Here is a 17,816-nt window from a genome sequence, read left to right as displayed (position 1 = left end):
ATCCACTTAATCTGTGTAATTCCAAACCAATTTTCAAAATGGTACTATAAATTCACAGCTCCATCAGCAATGCATCATTGTGTCTGTCTTATCACAATTCTTCCAACATTGACTATTCTCATCTTTTGTCATCTTTGCCAATTTGGTGGGTGTATTTTAACATGTTTCTCTTATTGTGGTTTGGAACATTCCTTCATATAACTAATGGTTTGAAATTCTTTTAACAATTGTTTGTTCATATCCTTTGATCACTTAACTACTGGGGAATGGCTTTTGGTCTTTTGTTTATATTTCTGTCAGTTGTCTATATATTCTGGATATCAAACCCTTATCATAGATATTGGATATAAAGATTATATTTTTTTCCATTTGATTACTTCCCTTCTTCTCCCAGCTGTTTGTGCAGAATCTTTCCAATATCATGCAATCAAAATGATCTATTTTTTGTAATTCCATCTCTCTTCTTTTACCCTCTATCTTTAGTAGCTCTTTATAGCTTTGCACCTCCAATAAAACCAGGCTTATTACAGTTTTGCCTGGACTGCCTCCTTTCTTGTACTGCACAATTCAGATTTCTGGATAATCTGGCTCATATTATTTCAAGGATAGGAGCTAGGGAATCACAGGGGACTGACTTCAGTTGATCTCTACAAAGCAGGCCACAGATTCTCAGAATTGGAAGGAGACTCAGGTTTTTCTCTACCTTGTTGGGCAACAGAGCCATATTTACCTCAAGGAATTTCTTGTGATGCCTCCTTTCTCTCTTCCTAAAAAAAAAGTTTGATTTAATGGTTTGTTTTAAAATATTTGATAAAATTCACTTGTAAATCTTTCTGCCTGGTTTTTTTTCTTTAGGAACTCATTATGGCTTGGTAGATTTCTCTTGAGTTTGGATTGGTGTTTGTGTTCAGTTTTCTCTTTAAAACATCAACATTCTTCCAATGATAAGCCATAGAACTCTAGTCTCTGAAGAATTTCAAAAAAGGCAATAAAGGAAGATTTCTGTCTCTCCCTCCCTCTCGCCCCCTACTTCCCAACCCCCCGGAAGCACAATGAAGCACAACTGGACCTGTGATCTGATCACTGTGGGTATTTTTCCAACAATGCAGATTATAACACATTAATGCCTAATCATGCCATGCAAAGTTTGGCCGTTTCCTCCCATTAGTTTTCCAGAGGGGAACCACCCAGTGCTGGAGGAAGTCATCCCTACTTTCTCTGAACATTCAAGTACACCAATGAAACACATGGGTTTTCCACTTGTTATCACTTATTTTTATACCATGTAACCAGTCTATTTTATTTTTCCAAACTTTTTGTATGTATGAACATTCTTTATTATGCTTCTACATCCATGCTTTCTCATTTATTCTGTTACTGCCAATTAATGTCCTTTGCCGTTATTTTGCTTTTTGAATGATACTCAAATCTCAGTCCTTTAGAAAATGATCCTGTGTTTCAGAAAGAAATTTGAGGTCATTAAAATAACTGCACTTCCCCAAAGGCACTAAAGCCCACGCACCTGCTCCTTTCTATTTAATTCTGAACTCATCTTCCATTTGCTATAGTGTACTGATGCATGAGCTCTATATGTTGTCAGTTTAATAGTATGTCATATTTTGGACAACAGTGGTTCTTCATCTGCTTGCCTTTTTCTATATAGGTAGGTGAACTCTTTGAGTTATTGTCATCTCAATTAAGAAGCTCTGCAATGTCCTGAGGTTTGATGTAATCAGTACAATATCATCTGCCAACAGAAGCCATGTGGAGAACCTTACCATAATTGAGAGAATCCCTCCTTATTTAACAGGGACCCTGCACTGGATAACTGGTGTTAAAAAGGGCAAATTCCTTTGACCACAGGACAACAAACAAATGAAAGAAATAAAAGATCTTCAAGTATTTTTAAAGCAAATTTCTTACCATCAAGGGGAGTGAATAAACTATATTTAGCCTCTAATATCACAATGACATATGCTTACAATGGATGTAGAAAGCTGAAAGAAATAAAGATGGAAAAGCAGACAACCAAACCAAGCAAAAAGGTCCATGCTTAAATTAAAATAATTTTTAAGACACTAAAGAACTGAGTCTCAAGATATCTGAAGAGGAAATAACAAAGAAATGAAAAAAATCTTAGACCTTATTATTACCAAAAAGAAGCAACCAAGAGAACATCACTACCAACCCACATATCTACTTTCACATCTATATAACATTCTTGAGTATTATTTACACATAAATAATTCACTCCTATTTTGCAAGGTGTTGAACAAAGCTAGACAAAATCATGAAACCAGGCCAACTATGTCTACCACAAATTTAGGTTACTTAAAATTTCAACTGGGCCATCAATGCAGTGAGGCAATACTTTTATACCTACTTAATTAACCCATTACCCCTCTCACCACAAATGTTTTCATTCCTCCTCAAATTTCCTATGGTTCCCAGCTCCATACTCTCTCATCTGAAAACCTTGTCTGAAATGAGGCATATTACATAGTTCATATTCCTCATGTTTGAAAAAATTGAGGCCATCCACCCAAAGTTCCTTCTTCTCCCCTCCTCTTCATCTCACATCACCCAGATACCTTTTGCTACTATATTATCCTTCACTCCTTTCAGAAAAGTTGCCCTTCTTGCCAAGTCATACCCCTAAATAAGTGATCCAATTCCATTCCGTCCTCTCTAGCACATTGCTCCTCTATCAACCCCACTCTCTCTCTGTCTACTGCTTCTTCCAAACTAACTACAAACATGACTATGTTTTCCCCAGCCTCATAAAAACCCTCACTTTATTTGATTATACCCACTGGATATCATCCCATATTTATTCTACCTTTTGTGGTTAAACTCCTTGAGAAGTCTACAATTGATGCCTCTACTTCCTTTTTTCTTGCTCTCTGCATTCTCTGAAATCTGGCTTCTAACCTCATCATTCATCATTCACTCAAGGAGGCAGCAAGGTGATGAAGTAGATGGGAGTGCTGGGCTTGGAGACAAGAAGACCTAAGTTCAAATCAAGCCTCAGATACCAGCTGTGTGACCCTAGAAAAATTACTAATCCTGTTGGCCTCAGTTTCCTTAACTGTAAAATGGGGCTAATAGCACCCACCTCATAAGGCTGTTGTGATAATCAAATGAGATACAATTTGTAAAGTGTTTAAGCACAGCATCTAACACAAAGTAAGCACTATATAAATGCTTCCCATACACACATAGCAGTATTTGAACAAACTTCTCCTGTGGCATCCAATTTATCAGAAATATTAAGTTCCTATGCATAGAATATTTGAGGGCACATTTTTTAATTCTGTTTTTTGAAGTTCTTAACTCTATTTTTTATTCCCCCACTGATCATAAGAGGTAATGGCATTCCAAAGGTATGAGAGTCTCTTCTTTTGGGATGTAAACACTTGATAATAACTTGGCCTTGTATGACTAAATTCTTGTCTTCCACTTCCTCCAATAATTTTTTTAAGATGTCCTTTACTTCAATAAGATCTTCTTGGTTCTTTTCTGTTTTTCTTTTGTATTTTTTACCAACAGATCAAATTTTACTTCTTATAAGATCTTCTTTCAGCCTTTTCATCAGGTCTTCTAACCATTCTTAGGATTCTTGGTGACAATATTTTCCTGTTCTAGTATTCCATTTGTTTTTTACCAGTTACCATTCTATTAAATTTTATCCTGGGATTCTCACAATCTATAGCATGTCTTCAGTGTATTAGGTGTTCCTTCGGTTGTTCTTTCATTTTGTTTCCTTGCTAGTTTTCTCCCATATATAGTCTTATAAATCCTATAAGGATTGGAAGGTTGCAGGTGATTCACTGCTGAGGGGTGATGACAGTGAACGTCTGTCCCATATCTGTTACTTCCATATCATCTCTTGACTCTTCAATAAATGGAACTATTGGTATAGAGAGCCCTCAGCTCAGAGACATGAATTAAGGGTATTAGAGACATAATATACAGTCCTCAACCCCTCCCTTAGTGTCCAAGTTGGGTCCAGCAAGCAGGCAGCCAGCAGTGGCCATGCAGAGCCCTTTCATGCGTGCCCTTCAGCTTAGAGCCCTCAACACAGAGATCTGGGGTTTGGGCAAGTGGAAATCTAATAGTCTTCAGTCCTCAGTCCACAGCTTTCACTCTTTATCATGCACAGAAGGGGGGGGGGGAATAGAATATAATAAGGATTGATGAACAGGGAGTCAATAGAAGCCATGCAGAGACTTCAGCCTTGGAGGGAAGAGGGGGCTATAGTCAGGACAGTAGTCAGCCAGGATGTAGAGTTAATAGTGCTACCTTTGGTTGATTCTTAGTTTTATCTGGTAATTACCTTGTAAAGATTGTTTAAATTCCCCTTTCCGTTGTCTCTCTTTTTCTTTTTTGAGCACATTTCTTAATGTTTTTTGAAAAGAAAGTAGATTTTTCCATAACCTTTCATTACACTGTTTTGACAGAAACACTGTCTTTTACTCCCTCAAATAATTTTCAAAAACTTTTTCTATCAATGAAATGATATCTCCCATATCTTGTAAACTGTGCAGTTTGATCTGTCTTGAAATAAGCCAGAGAAACCAAGAGGCAAAGGAAAAGGGGCAGAGCATTACAGGCATGTGGGACATCCTGTGCAAAGGCATCAAGAGAGATGGAGTGTTATGTCTGATAACTACAGGCAGTCCAGTGAAGCTGGATCAATAAATTACATACATGTTAAGGAATAAATAATAAAAAGATTGGTCAAGGGGTGGCCAGGTAGCACAGTGAGTAAGAGCACCAGCCCCAGAGTCAGGATGACCTGGAATCGAATCTGGGCTCAGACATTTAGCACCCACCCAGAAACACCTGGCCATGTAACCTTGAGCAAGTTACTTAACCCCAACTGCATAAAAAAAAAAAGAGAGATTGGTCAAATTGGAAAGAGTTTTAAATGCCAAAAAAATAACTTATATTCAATCCTCGAGGTAATAGGCAGTCACTGGAGCTCAACAGGCAGGGTGTCACCACAGTCAGACCTGCACTTAGAAAAATCACATTTGCAGCTGAGTGAAAGACAGATGGGAGTACAGAAGGACTTGAGACAGGGAAATCACTTAGGCAGCTATTGCCATAGTATAGGTGAGAGGCAATGATGGCCTAAACTAGAGTTGCACCTATCTGACCAAAGAGAAAGAATTTGAGAAATGTCCTGAAGGTAGAACAACATCAAAATCTAGCAACAGACTGGATGTAAGAGGTAAGAGTGAGGAGGTTTGGAACAGGGAGGTTTGGAAGTTAATGGTAATGAATTCTGTTTTGTACATGCTAAGTTTGAAATGCCTGTGTCAGTCTGGGTAAGATAGGGGGATGCAGAATTGAAAAAGAAAAAAAATAAGTAGCTGGTGATGCTTGACTGCAGCTCAGGAGAGACTAAGGACAGATATATAGATCTAGGCATCATCTGCATAGAGAAGAACTAATGGAAACTGATAAGATCAAGTAAATTTTAAATCTAGTAAGACAGTTTTTAAATTTTTATTTATAAGTTTAGAAGCATTCATCTTATAGTAAACATGCACAAAAACATATCAGCAATATCTAATAAAAATATAAACATTTCAAAAAGACATACAATATAAATCTAATTATATATGAATTACCAAAGATTTTTTAGCTTTGTACTTAGTTTGTATATAATCATACATTCCATAATACTTCCACAAACAACACTGAGAATATTATCAACACATTATAACAAAGACCAACCTTAATGTATATAAAACTATTTTGTAATATCTATCCAGATAATAGCCGTCTTTGCTGCCTGCACCCTGGAGAATCATGCTATGCTATCCTCTAACAGTATAAAATATGGACAAATACAAAATTATTTCTGAACATTTTGGGGTAGAATGAAAAAATTACAAGAAAGAAATTATTTCCTTTCTTTGCTATTTCCCTGAGCCACACCCTTTTCCTTATAACTTCTGGTTCAGTAAACTTTCCTTGCTATAGTATTCCTTGAATGCCAGGACTAATGTGCTAGCAACTGGGCAGCAGGCACCTGGAGCTAAGAAGGCAAAAACCAAACTGGGAAAGTTTACAAGCATAAACCGAAAAAGTCTGTCTGGGTTGATAACAAAGTTTCTCTGCAGCACTAAGACAAGAAAAAGATCTGAGACAAGCAGGAAGACTAGTCATCAGGCAGAGGCTCAAGAGTGGTAGAGTCCTTTTGAGGATAGGAGCAAAGAAGTGCAGAATATCAGGGAAGTTAATTTTCTATCTAACTCTCAAAAGATTATCTTTTTACTAAAACCACCAGCATCCCCATTCTCTGGCTGGCATTAATGTGGTGATATAATCAGGGGCTAAATCCACCATACCTGCTTCTGACTCAACTTTCATTGTCAAGTAATGGGCATATACAATATCCCTTCAATCAGAACACTTTCTTGGACCTCAAGACAATGTTTATGAGGGAGGAGGGGAGGGAAAAAGGCCTACAGTAATTATGGGGAATGCTTACCATATTTTCCTATATCTTTAGTCTGGATCTTAGATATAATTTAGGATCCAAAAAAGTACTGTAGCAGACTAGCATGAGTTGTTAGCCCCAGATGGCAGGGCATCAGAATGACAACCTAAGTGAGAGGAAACTGAACTACAACCCTATCTGCCAGCTTCTGGAAAATCTGCTTGTGCAAAGGCTGCAGAAAAACAGTTGGATCTGGCTCCCTGATTAAGAGCTTCCAAAGATGGAATGATGATTAGCTTCCCATTTGTATGGGCGTTTGACTTCTTAAAGAAGAAGACAAGTTAGACTGGTCAGCCTCAAGTCTTAGTCACTGACTATGGAAATGAGACAAGTAAAGGTAAAAAGTGAGTATAAGTATGTGTTCTGGACAGATGAGTGTACAACATCAGAACATAATTCCTGAATAGGTCACAGGGAAGTCCAGCTGTTCTGAAGGTAGGTTTAACAACAGATACATTTCCAAAATGTACACCCACTGGACTGAAAACGATGTCATAAAACAGTAAACCTTCACCTGAAAGACTAAACAGAGTAGCTTAGCAATGAAACTAGAGACCCCAGTAGGGAGTAATTTGGGAAGCAAGCCCAAGAGTGAGAAAATTTCTTTTAAGAATTGGTAGCCATAGTGTGAAGCCTAACCAAAAGGAAGAAGTCAATTTAGGTAAGGATTCAATTACCTCAAACACAGCACTGTACCCAAAGAATGAGGGAAGGGGCATAGTAAAAATCTAATGTCACAACCCCTCGATACTAAGACAGAGTTGACCAGAATTACAGTAATCCTGATGACAAGCCTGTTAGATCCCCAACCCAGACATACACTGAATATACAGACTTCATGTTACATGTATGTAATTGCAATCATCAGAGAACATGGGCAACCATGCATCAATCCTTAAACAAGCTTTCATGAGCTTCCACTGAAGAAACATGAAAAAGACAAGAGCATTATCCACTGAGCTACATCAGAAGAGATGCCCAGTCCTATTCAAGATGGATCTTCCATCCCTGAAGTGCAGACATCATGTCTACTTAAGGGAGCATACACTTTAAGGTGTAAGAGTAACTGTCTCTTGCCTGCTACTACTCAAGTAAGGTTATATGAGGTTTAGAAGATACAGAATTGATAATCTATAGACAGACATATGAGGATAATTGATCTATCAGGTATCTAAATTGAGGTCTTAACAACACAGTTGCTTATAGATTCTAGTGTTCAGGAATGTTAAATCGAACCGACTGAAAAATAATTCAATGTCACTGAATGAGTGCCCAGACAATGTGAAGGAATTATAGGTTCCTGAAATCAGTGTGGACAAGGATAAGATACTGTACCCCATTGGCATGGTGGTTCCCTGTCAAAAATGAGGCTTTAACTGGCAGAGTTTCTTTTCCCAGACTGTTTTTGCTCTTTTCTGCACTGATGAATTTGTAGAGTATCCACAAGGCCAAGATATAATGAGGGGCAGTGTGGCCTGAGAAAGATGCATGCATATATAGAATGCTTCTGGCTCCATAATCAACAGTTTATGTGGTTTAAGATATATCAAGATAAAGGCAGAACTGAACCAGGACTTCAGTTCTTAAAATGAACCCTCAACCTCTAGTGTTCATTAGAAAGCATTGAGTTAGACTTCAATAATCAATGAGGGCAAAGTGAAAGCAAAGAACTAAGGTATGAAGCACATCATAGCCCATATAGCTGAGAAATCAATGCATGGAGGTTATGATCCCTCTGTGTGCATACACATGTACACACGTACACATGTGTACACACACACACACCCAATACAGACATTACCTTGTGGATCCATATAAATATCCCTGCTAACCTACTGAGAGCCCTAAGAATTTCATTTCTGTCTTGTCAAATTGTGATTTTTTTTTTAATGAGGCAAACAGCTCATGCTAGAATAGGTTCTATGGTTCAATTCAAACCAATTCAGCCTGTTGGATAAGATTCCAGTCATAGAACAGGCCATTGAGCTAAACCACCATTTCCTGGCCCAGAAGGTCTTGAAACACTGAATTCATGGACCCCAGAAAAAAAACTGTAGGACTTTACAACCCAAAGGGCATTCAGTATTAATACAAGCTAAATACAGTCATCATTTATTCCTTACCCCTTTTTATTCCTTACCCCTTCATATCTTGATTGGGTTTTACTCACTCCAGAAGCAAATATAGTTCAAGTATCAAAGGTAGGGAATAGTGATCCCAGATATTACCAAAGTTCCATCAGGAAGGTAGAGAGCCATACAAAAATTCTTCCCCTCCCTTAACTATACTAAACACATCTCAACAATTTGGTCAGAGGATGAGTTCCATCATGGGATCTGGTTAGGCTAAAAACTTTATTTGGCATAAAGTTGGGCTAAGTAATGCATTCAGAAATAGTAAATGCAGATGACTCTACTCAATTCCCATATGATGGCTGTGCTGTGCTACACTAGTCAACCAAATCCCAGTACTACTGAAAAACGGGAGGTTTTTATTTAGATTCAGTGTCTCACATAAATTTCTCCAATAGGGTAATGCAGCCCCAACATATCAGAAGTAGGGTACAGCTGCCCTGTAAGTCACTCTATCTAAGGACACTGTTTCACCTAATCTGTGGTGGCCAACCCCTGTCTGCAAGAGGGAGAGAGACAGCTTCCTGAGGACTCAATGACACTTCCAATATCTAGAAAAGCTCTGTTTCAATTTGCAGACTGAATTATACCAGAGACTGAAGATCAGTTTTATGTTCTAGATGAGCCCAAGACCCAAAATGTGAGAACATTTCCTTGAACATGACCCACTTTGATAATACCACCAAAGATAAGGCTTCTTCCCTCTGGTGAAGAGAGAAAAAAATATCCTCATCAAGTAAATTAATATATGAACCACAACCAGAAGAAATAAAAGTTAGGTCCACAAGCAGACTGACACACAAGGCCAAGCAAAAGATTTACCTCCCAATGAGAACTAATACACCACCATTCATCATAGTTCAGAATAGCAGTCATCTGAATGCCAACACCCAGCTAGGCTATATCATACAACACAACAAATAAAACAAATCTGCTTCAGTCTCAATTTTTTCACTTAATAATACCAAGAACAGTTTGTTTCCCCCACACATACTCAGCAGAAGCAGCAATGTCTGACAAGGTGACCCAGCATGAGCCCTGATTTCTCCTGATTTCAGGGCCAGTGCTTTATTCACTGAGCCACCTAGCTGCCCCTATGAGCCCTGATTTCTCAATGAACTTCAAGGTGAACCACACCAGCAACTGAAACATCAATAAGCATCAGTACCTTCTGTGCTATACAGGGACAGGTGGCTAGTCTAGCATTTTCAGCTGCCCGAGACTGACCTTGGGAGCCTAGGGGCCAAGCCACAAAGACTCACAACCAGGACCTACATTTTGTCTCTGGATTATTGGGGAAAAGTAAGGTCATTTTTTTGAGGCCACAGATATTAGGAGGTATTTGATAATATATTTTCTTATATCACAGTGCTTGTTATTTTAAGTAAATTGTTCTTGTGCTAACTATTTTTCATAAGATATTATATTTGTTAACAACAGCTAGTTCTGAGAAGAAGTTAACAGTGGGTGAGGACAAAATGAACCAATATAGAATAACTTGAATCCAGATTCCAAGTCAAAGCTAAGGAATAATGGGAGGGCAGTGCATGGGAAGACTGTAGCTCCAAGACCCAGTCACAACCCTGTTAAAAGCTGCAATGGAACCCAGAGGCTAACAAATTCATGAGAAAAGCCACCTATGAAGAAATCTATATCCTATATATTGACAAGAAAAGTATTGCAATCCCCACATAAAAACTGATACCCTACCTCATTGCTAAAAAGGTTGAAATTACGTGTGATAAAGGCCCTGGCAAGAAGAGATAGACTCTGTCTGCTATGATGAGACAAAATTTTGGTTTCACTAGAGAGAGTCCAGAAGGTTAGAGAACAAGTAGTTCAGTTAATCCTGGAACCAATTCAAAAAGTCTGTCTGCTCACCCTACATACACAGGAGCAAGGAAACAAGTGGGAAAAGAGAGAAAATTCTCATACTATATCCCAAACTGGGATCACCTCTTACTAACCTTTCCACAAAGATAAATCAGAACAGGTCAAGCTCCAAGACTAAAGCAATCCTGGAAGATTCTAAATGAAATCCTCACATTCAAGAAAGTCAGAAAATTTCACCTAGGTCTTTCCTAAATTACAAAGAAATAAATCTACCCAGCACCACACATACCATAGTGGGCCTTCTCAGAGAGAAGGTGGCAATGACCTTTATGCATATGCTAACAGGTCAAGCACTTGGTTAACAGACAGCAACCATGGGTCCACTGGCTCCCTAAAGACTTGGACATTGCTGAAACTGCCTCCAGGAAAAGATTTATCACAAGCTTTAGTGTGAGATACAACACTAGCATTTGAGGAACAAGTTATAAGAGCTCTGGAATTATGGGGCAGACTGAAACTGGCAAGGTTTAAGGAATCATTAACAGAACTTGAGATGCCTCTGGGGCATCTGCCATCAAAGAATGCAGAGTACCAGATGGGGATTTTGCAAACAGGCCCAACTCAGAAGAACATGGCATCTTTTCCCCAGATGACCAGTAGAAACATTGCAGGAACCTAGAGTACTGAATGCTGGGCCTGAACACTACATGCTGCCCTATTTTTACTGTTACTACAACTGAGAAGTATAGGGCTCCATCTAACATGGATGAAGTGATGATGTCTACCCAAAGGAGTTTCTTCTCTGGTTATAAAGAAAGGAATGGCACTACCATCAATGAGATCAGGGGAAGAATGCTAGACTCAAGGAAAGATAACAGACCTGATGCACAACTGCATTTATTTATCATTTCAGAGTCTCGAGATTTTTTACTCCTGAAAATAGGGCTTTGGTTGTGAGAAGAAAACCTGTCACTAATATCACTAAAAACAGTAGGACAATACTCAAGCCACTGATAGCAAGTTTGACTCTAAACAAAGAGAATCTCTTTGAAAATGAATATGTGAATGCTTTTATCTTCTTTTTTTTTTTTTTTAAGCAACTGGGGTTAAGTAACTTGCTCAAGGTTACACAGCCAGTTATTTCTGGGTGTGGTGCTAAGTGTCAGAGCCCGGATTCAATCCCCAGGTCATCCTGACACTGGAGCCAGTGCTCTTACTCTCTGAGCCACCTGGCTGCCCCAGGCTTTTATCTTCTTAAAGATCATCATCATACTTAAGTAGCACCAAACAGCCTGTTACCACATAAATTGCTTCCAACCTAGGTTTTCAATAAACTAATGTTAAACTTCTGGCTTAAGTACTTTATTCAAAGGTAATTATTTACTGTCAGCAACTAACAGAAACTCTTCTAGGCTCCATGAGGTCCCAAGAGTCACTGGAAGACTAGTTCACCTAAAGATCCTGTTCCCTTGTTCTCTCTCCTTGTTCTTTATAATCTGATTGCTTCATACCTCCACAACATGTTTAACAAAGACAGTCAATTTTGTTTTCTTTGTTTTGCAGTATTATATAAGTGTCTTATGTTCACGTAATTAAATATTTCTAGTAAGCTGATAACTGAAGTGTGGAGAGTTTCTGTACATAATGGATTCAAAGACAAGCAAATGCTTACCATATTCTAATATGTAATTTGTATCATCTAGCTGACATTTATATGGTGCTATGAACAATAACAGCAGCAGTCTGTATGTAATTTATGTAATACTTTAAAGGTTTGCTAAACATTTAGTAAACATTATCTAATTTGACCCTCACAACAACCCTGTGAGGTAGGTGCTATTATTATTCCCATTTTGCAGAAGAGAAAACTGAAGTTCAGAGGCTAAATGATTTACCCAGAGTAACTCAAGCTATTAAACGTCTGAGGCAGGATTCAAATTCAGTTCTTCTTTACTCAAAATTCAACACTTTAACACCAACACCACGATGTCCTTGAATGAAAAGGCAACCAAGTCTTCATAATATTTACTGCCTTGATGATCAAAGAAGAAGCTACTACTTTGTTTCTAATTAGTATTTGATGAAAATAAAGTCAAAATATTAAACCACACTAAGTACAGCTTCTAAAGAAAACATATTCAGGGGCGGCCAGGTAGCACAGCGAGTAAGAACACCGGCTCCAGTGTTGAGAAGACCTGGAGATCGAATCCCGGGCTCAGACACTTAGCACCCACCCAGAAACACCTGGCCATGTAACCTTGAGCAAGTTACTTAACCCCAATTGCTTAAGAAAAATTTTTTTTAATTAAAAAAAAAAAAGAAAACATATTCAAATAGAAAGCCTGGATTTCTAGGAAGGAAATACTTCATGTGTTTCCTTTCTTTCTCAACCAAGAATGAGAACAAGTGTGTACACATTCTTCACAATAGAAAACTCAAGTAACCACTAGGATCCTTCAGAACTAAGGAGACAATGTTACATTCCATCTGCTCCAGAGCTTGGCTTCCTTCAGACCCAATAGGCCATAGTCTAGAAATTCCTTTCTGTATCCTCACAGCTGCCTCTATTAAATGTCTTTGCTATGACAGTAGTCCCCTCCAGATTAAAGCATGCACAATTGAAGGAAAATATCAGGGACAGTGTATTCTATGGCTCTGGGCAGGAATTCATCCCTGGAAGCCTAAAATGCTAGGGCCAACTGCCTATTGTAAAGACAATGTCTGTTTATCTGAAAATTCCATGATCCTAGCAAGCAGGAAATGAAAACTTAGGTCTTTATTCTACTTCAAAGTAGAAGTCTGTCTTTCCCAAGTGAATCTTTAGAATTAACAATCCATGAAGTTAAAACAGTGTTAAGTGACCTGGTCACTAACATTATTTGTTATCTTTAAACAAGCAGATTTTTAAGAAACAGGGATGGCTGCCTTGCATTGACTTCTACACTGTTTACTTTTCTATTTGTTTCACATGTTGTTTCACTGGTATGAACAATTCCAGAGTTGTTAAATATTCAAATATTATGTGTTTAAAAAATATACTTAAGTCAAATCCATGGGGGATCAGTCTTTTGGGTTACTGATCTGTAACAATGTGAGTGTCCTTCAACTGTTATAACTGCTACTAGGGTGGCACAAGATCTCTGGGGTAGTCACCCTTCTCAGGGCAACAGCAAGTCCATGATACATCCCAAAGGTACCCCAGGATCCACTACTGCTTGCATCCTAAATACTTGGGAACTTGGAATTTTCATGTCAAGGATCAAAAGCAAATGGATCATGGGGCAAAACTAAGGTCAGCATAGAAAATGGAAGCAGGGGAAAAGTCTAACCCTCCCTTCATCTAAAAACTCAGGCAAGGCAGCCTGGGTATGATCAATCTTCTTGGGTAGACCCCTTGGCCTGAACAGTGGTAGATAACAGTACTTCCTGAGCTATACTGGCTTATAGCCATTGTACACCTACTTTTTATCAGAGGGTCTGGAAAAGTATGAAATAATAATTTGGCCATGACCAAAGTTAGATCTCAGCACAGACACTGTTATCAAATAAATGTCGGTAAGCTGGAAGCTACATGAACTTAATTCCTTCTACACAGGTCATTCCAGGCCCTCCAAAATTTGATCCACTAGAGCAAAGGTAATTCCATGCTAAATCTTACCTTCGTGTCCCTAAAGAATTGGCATATTTTATGTTAAGTATCTCAGTTCTAAATAGGATTACAAAAATCTGGAGACACTCCACCATATTATCTAAAAATGACTTGTTATATGTAAAAGAACAGTAGATGAGTAGCTTGCTCCATTAGGCAAGATGTCACCTTGGCCTGGTCTGTAGGGAGTGGAGGTCTAGAAACAACCTGCATTGGGACAATAACCCTAAGAGGTTCTCGTCTACCTGGCAAAAAAAAAAAATCTAAGAGATTTCAAGTATATTCTGAGGATAGGATCATTGCTTCCAACTGTTATCTAAAGGGATTTGCATCATTGTTCACTCTTCAGATATCTGAGATAGCTTCCATCATAGTTCAACAACCTCTGGACCCTAACTGCCAGAAGTACTGCAAGCATCTCTGCCATTACAACTACAAGTCATCCATTTGTCTATAGGGGGCCAGTGTTCAGGCAAAGCCTCAGTCAAGGCAAGGACAATCCCTGCCTAGTTCTAAGAAGGCTATGGAGAAGAGGCTGGATTAAGAGCTAGCATAAACTGAAAAAGTCATGCCAGCGTGATATCAGAGCATCTGCAGATTGCCAGGATTCAAAGGCTAAGAAAAATGGAAATACTGATAGCCATGCAAAGATTCTGAGCCACTGTCTGCATAAGGAAGCAAAAAATTCAAGAAATGCCAGGGAGTTGTCTGACTCAATCTGATTTCCCCAAAGTCTTTTATTGTTGCTATTTGTGTTGCTCACCTCTAGTCAGCACTTGCCAGCATGGTCTTAAAGTGAGCTCTAATAAATCTCACCTTGACTCAACCTTGCACCACTGACACAAAAACCTGCAGTTCCAAGCCAGCATAACTACTGGTTTTTCACCATGTAGTTTCTAAGCTCCTCCACTATCCCTTAATATTTTAAGCCTTAATAGTAGCAATTTTGGCCATCCAAGAATGTATCTCCCCATGTATAACATTGTTCCTATGAAACTAGTTATTCCCTGAAATACTGTTTGTCCTAAAGTCAATTTTTACTGGAACCACTTAATGACACTGAGCAGGACATGACTGTCCATACCTTGGGGCACCATGAAACATCCCTGCACAAATAAAATTTTAATTCCTAGGAAAGGTAGACAGCTGGATTACAGAAACCAAGAAAGCACACCAGCACTACATGATTATCAGTCATCCAAACCTTAGAAACAGTGTGGTGAAGTAAAAAGAACACTGAATTTAGTGTCGGAAGATCTGGGTTCCAATTCTGGTTCTGCCATATACTAGTGATATGACCTTGGGCAAGTTAAATAAAGTCTCTGAGTCTGAATATCATCTGTTGTCCTGCCTGTGTCACAGGTTTATTGAATCAAGTGAGACAGCAAATATTAAAGGACTCTTTAAACTGAGAAGCACTATTTAACTATTTTTGTTAATTTTTAAAATCCTGAAGACCTGTCTAAAGGCAGTGAAGAGGAATATGTTATTTTCTGTAGTATAAAAAGTCTTTTCTCAGAGAATCATTGGCAAGAAAGTTGCATATTATCTAGCTAGGGAATTCTTAACCTTTTTCCTTGATAATGAAATTTTTTAATTCACTTAAGTCTTAATGATTGTTTTTGGATAGAGGAGGAGATATGATGTTAACAAATAGATGACAGCAATGGAAGCGAAGCATAGCTTTCAGCTGTAAACCCTTACAAGCCACAGACAGGGTTTTGTGACAGCAGCCATGGGTTATACTCCTCTCCTCACAGTGAATTTTTGCAAGCAGTGAGAAGGAAGGTAAAACCATGTAAGGCAAATTTCAAGATCAGCTGGTAGATTATGATCAACCTGTTGGGAACCACTAACCTAACCAAGAACTTCAAGGCCAAAGGAAATTATCTTTCATTTCAGAAGACTGCTGCTGAAAATCCTGGAAGAAGTCTATTGTCAACACACTGCTGGGCAAAGTACAAATAAGGAACCAGTGGTAAAGGAAGTTAAAATGGTAGACCCAGGGGGGCAGTCTTTGAAAGGCAGCTGGTGGGTGTAGAGAAGACAGTGAAAGACGTAATCATCTAGCCAACCAGAAAAATCTTGTCAAGGGGCAGCATAGAAGATCCTGATGGATAATATCCCTGAAGGACTGCTTGGGTAGCCAGTGGATCCTGGATAAATCAGTCCATCCCTCTAGATCTGAGTGACTTGAGAGACGTAGGTTATTGAATTCTGCATATGGAAAAGGATAGTTTCACCAGGACATCTCTTTGCCAGAATTAGCACTAACAAATTTTCTACTTTGATCATTCTGTTTATAAATGTGAACTCCAAAAGAAAATCTGAGCTATTATTACAGTTAATGCCCTGGCAACAAAGGTTGCATATACATACAGGTGTATTTTCTTCTCCTTCTGGCTTTGGTACTCTCTCTGCCAACCGCTCTCCTTCAATGTCAAATCCATAGGTTTCTTCTAAAGAAGATGAAATCTGCCAAAAACAATTAAATAGTAACATAATTGTAAAATTTAATATCAATTAAAATATACCTAACACAGACACATAACTAACCAAGACAGGGTCTATTTTGCATAGGCAATTACCTGTTCCAGTGCCACATAATTAATTTTCTCCAGTGACACATTTCATATTTAATATAATCATCTGAGTTACTAAAGGATATTCATTTCAGACTAATCTATTACATTGCCTCCAAACCACTGACCCTCAAATACTTTCAGATTTTATATTTATCAAGCAAGAAAGCAAGCATTTATTAAGTTGCTACTATATGCAAGGAACTGTGCTAGTCAATGAAGATACAAAAACAAAAATGAAACAGTTCTCGCCTCAAGTAGCTTAGAATTTTATCCCCAGATAAAATGTATCTGTATTCTACCTACAATTCCAAAGGAAGTGACAGAATGAACCAGGCTGTTTTTATACATGGAAAACAGGGCAGGATCTCTGAAAAGTAAAAGTTAATAGACATTCAGAAATCAACAGTATAGAATCATAATTGTTTTAAAGAGTTTCTTACCTCCTTAAGATGTTGAGTAACTTGCCTAACAATTTGCTCATCATCTAGAATATTCTCTGTATTTTCAGATGGAATAGCAATGGCATGCTTTAGCATTGATTCTGCTACAGGTGGAGGAGCAAGGAACATTATTTCATTTTCATTAATAAATTTTGTGCTACTTTTTTTTCTTATTTTAGCCAAGTTTGTTGAAATAATTGAAAATTTTCTAGAAGTTAATTGTGAATTTCCCAAGCCTGTAGAAAAAGTTGCAATTTTAACTTTTGATGGCTTCATTTTGTTTTTTATTTATCTTCCGGAGTTTAGATGGTAGGTTCTTATTCTTCCTATGAAAAGATTAAAACAATCAGAGAAAACTACTGTTTGCTTACTAAAAAAGACATCCTCTTCTTAATGTACTTAAATTATATTCTTAATGCAATGACTCAGATTATTCCAATGTCTCAGTCATTTAACCTTAGTATAAATAACTCTGAATTAACTCAGAGCAGTAAGATACACATTTACACATTAGTAATGAATCATAATGAGGCCAGCAAAAGTGCCTCATCTACTTTAAGAAAATGTATTAAGGATCAGTAGAAGCTGGTTTAATGAATATTTGGAAGCCTTTGATTGTGTGTGTGTGTGTGTGTGTGTGTGTGTGTGTGTGTGTGTGTGTGT

At 38.1% G+C, this 17,816-nt stretch overlaps 1 protein-coding gene across 1 annotated transcript in view; it reads right to left on the bottom strand.

Moving 5' to 3' along the window:
• CCDC7 (coiled-coil domain containing 7) overlaps window positions 1–17,816 on the bottom strand; it is a 172,200-nt gene that overhangs the window by 148,287 nt on the left and 6,097 nt on the right. The window contains exons 2-3 of the mRNA XM_069086464.1: window positions 17,154–17,479; window positions 16,508–16,603 (exon numbers count right to left, since the gene is read on the bottom strand). Of these exons, the coding sequence (XP_068942565.1) occupies window positions 16,508–16,603; window positions 17,154–17,429 (372 nt within the window). The 5' untranslated portion in view covers window positions 17,430–17,479. The remainder of the gene's footprint in view (window positions 1–16,507; window positions 16,604–17,153; window positions 17,480–17,816) is intronic.

Source organism: Petaurus breviceps, unplaced genomic scaffold (genome assembly GCF_028583685.1).
Source record: "Petaurus breviceps papuanus isolate PSGF00001 unplaced genomic scaffold, PetGlider_PUasm1.0 178, whole genome shotgun sequence".
Classification (NCBI taxonomy): Eukaryota; Metazoa; Chordata; class Mammalia; order Diprotodontia; family Petauridae; genus Petaurus; species Petaurus breviceps.
The sequence above is the reverse complement of the archived record's forward strand: the minus strand, read 5'-3'. Positions and strand labels throughout refer to the sequence as shown.